General features: G+C 45.6%; 1 protein-coding gene across 1 annotated transcript in view; it reads left to right on the top strand.

Annotated features, from left to right (window-relative positions):
* Positions 1-558: 558 nt before the first annotated feature.
* LOC103581160 (unconventional myosin-Vb-like) overlaps positions 559-2,878 on the top strand; it is a gene marked incomplete at its 3' end in the record, with an annotated part of 31,339 nt that continues 29,019 nt past the window's right edge. Inside the window, exons 1-2 of the mRNA XM_008563058.1 lie at positions 559-695; positions 1,816-1,935. Coding sequence (XP_008561280.1) covers positions 585-695; positions 1,816-1,935 — 231 coding nt within the window. The remainder of the gene's footprint in view (positions 696-1,815; positions 1,936-2,878) is intronic.

Raw genomic sequence — 2,878 nt, 5'->3', positions numbered from 1 at the left:
CTGATAAATTCACAAGGAAATTGTCCCCCCACCCCCCACCCCACCAACTTAGAAACTGAGTAAAACTCAGAACAGCAACAGATATTTTGAAAGAAAGTGTGCTGGGTAACTGTTTCTTTGTCAGTAAGAGCCTCTTAGAGTCACTATATGATGCACCACACAGTAGACGTTATGGTCTGTGTGCAGTTTTGTCAAAGGTACATAGACACAATTTTTCCTCTGGCATTTGAAAAGAAGATCACGAACACATACAACCTTATGAAAAACACATGAAGGTAGACGTGGAGGAGAGATAGCTCTACANGCTGCTGACTTCTCTCCACCGCATTCCCTAGAGCAAGGTCCCTTTCTCCCCTTTTGGAAGACTTAGGCCAGACTAATGGGCTTCCTCTTTGCCCTGCAGTAGGTGAAGATTCATCAACTGCCTCTGTGAAGGGCTGCTGGTGGGCAGCCTGTTAACCAGACGTTGATCAGAAAGCACGAGTCAATACATGTGAAGGGGCCCATTCAGAAGCAAAACCGCAGCTTTGTATGCTTGCTTTCCAGATGAATTTGCCCAGAACTCTGTGAAGGAAAACCTCCTGATGAAGAAAGAGCTGGAGGAAGAGCGATCCCGGTACCAGAACCTCGTGAAGGAATATTCACGGTTGGAGCAGAGATATGACAACCTTCAGGACGAGATGACCATCATCAAGGCAAGGAGGGCAGTTCTGCTGAACACATAGCACCAGTCCCCTGGTTCCCATCTGGCTTTGTGACCCTTGCTCTCATGCATTGCTTTCTGACACTCAGGAAATTTTGTGTACATTGCGCTGCCTTCCAGAAGCAGGGCTGGGCGATTCATTCCGCAGGACAGCTGCTTTTTCAACTTTGGGGTCTTATAAAGATCTCAGTTATGAGTTTAAGGAAAATTCCACCCAAGCGTATGTGTTATCTTTGCTGTTTCTTGTTCTGGGAGGATCCTTGTGTTGAAACAGAAACCGTGTGGGGGCATTGCAATCTCAGCTTCATTAGTGTATATGGCACAGAAGCCCTAAAGAGCCTGATTGTGCCTTCTAATCTCTGATGAAACACAGTATATGTAGAAATATTTTCATGATATTTCAGGATTTGTCATTCTTTTTTACCCCTTATAAATATTCCCTCCAGAAATGCATATTCAAACAAGATTGAATAAGTTAATTGCACAGAAACCAGGAAGAGAAGCTGAGTAGGAACATATATAGAAGTCTAAAATTTTCCTACCAAGCTCAGCTTGCACTCTGAAAGCCCAATCAGATGCCAGAAATAAACCAAAAGGTATTTTTAAATGAACAGTATAAATGGTAAACTCTGTTTCTAATATGCTATTTTTGTAAACACAATTGGTGGAGTGCAGGTTGAAGGGAGGGGCCGCTCCAGGCAAGCTTGTAACATTCTTTTCAAGAGGGAGGCGGGTAATGTGACTGCTTTTGTGCATTTGCAGACAAGAACTGGAGTGAAGGGTTGCTTCCCCAGGACTTCTCAGAGAAATCAGCCTAGGTGTTAAGGATTTGCTTTTCGTTCAGAGACAAGGGAACACGATCCTTACTGTGCAGCTGTGTTCTCTTCTAATTGTCATGTTTTCGGTCAGTCAGATGGATGACTGTAAGAGGTGGTGTAGGTGAAACGTGTTGTAGGAGTAGCTCTATTTAGCCATCATTCCATTAACGAGTGCTGCCTGTTCTTGTTGACAGATGAGGTGGAAGGTCAACTCTAGGGTCTGCTGCCCTTTGAGAAGTACATTCTTATTCATATTAGTTCGTTATGAACTGTCACATTTTTCTCCTTGAACAGCAAACCCCAGGCCATAGGCGGAATCCATCAAACCAAAGTAGCTTAGAATCGGACTCCAATTACCCCTCCATCTCCACATCTGAGATTGGAGACACTGAGGACACCCTGCAACAGGTGGAGGTAAGCAGTGCAGGCTCTCGGCTGCCATCGTGCTCCAGGGGAGTGTTTATTACCTGTACAGGGCTGCCCAACAGAGACTCGCTATTCTGTTGGTAGTGACCAGAGTGTCCAGGGGTTAATTCTCGAGAGCAGGATCATGCGGACTGCAGTGATTTATAGACAGTACTCTGGAGTTAACGTGCACTGTGCAAAGCAGTACATTGTTGTTCGCCTTACCCGTTGTCCAGAGAGGAGGGAAGAAGGTAGATCCCTGATTCCTATTGCAAAACTGAGAAACTGGTACAGAGAGGTGAACTGGCTGGCTTAAGGAGCCAAGTCATTAAAATAGATACAAGTTATCATCTTCATTTAGTTTCACAGTGCATATAGTAATACTGATAAATGCACAAGGAAATTGTCCCCCCACCCCCCACCCCACCAACTTAGAAACTGAGTAAAACTCAGAACAGCAACAGATATTTTGAAAGAAAGTGTGCTGGGTGACTGTTTCTTTGTCAGTAAGAGCCTCTTAGAGTCACTATATGATGCACCACACGGTAGACGTTATGGCCTGTGTGCAGTTTTGTCAAAGGTACATAGACACAATTTTTCCTCTGGCATTTGAAAAGAAGATCACGAACACATACAACCTTATGAAAAACACATGAAGGTAGACGTGGAGGAGAGATAGCTCTACAAACAAATGTGTTTCACACACATCTTTGTGCCTGGCGCTGCTGGTAGGTGCTGGAAAGACAGTGGTGACTGAGCTAGAGAAGGCCCCTCTCTTCCTGGAGCTTGTCTGATGGAGCGTAAGACAATAAGCCATTAAGAAATAAATGTGAGGGCCAGCCCGGTGGCACACTCGGTAGAGTGCGGCGCTTGAGAGCGCGGCGGCGCTCCCGCCGAGGGTTCGGATCCCATATAGAGACCGGTCCGCTCACTGGTTGAGCGCGGTGCGGGC

Source organism: Galeopterus variegatus, unplaced genomic scaffold (genome assembly GCF_000696425.1).
Source record: "Galeopterus variegatus unplaced genomic scaffold, G_variegatus-3.0.2 Scaffold12474, whole genome shotgun sequence".
In the NCBI taxonomy this organism is placed as follows: Eukaryota; Metazoa; Chordata; class Mammalia; order Dermoptera; family Cynocephalidae; genus Galeopterus; species Galeopterus variegatus.
Note: the sequence above shows the minus strand (reverse complement) of the source record. Positions and strands in the feature narration are given on the sequence as shown.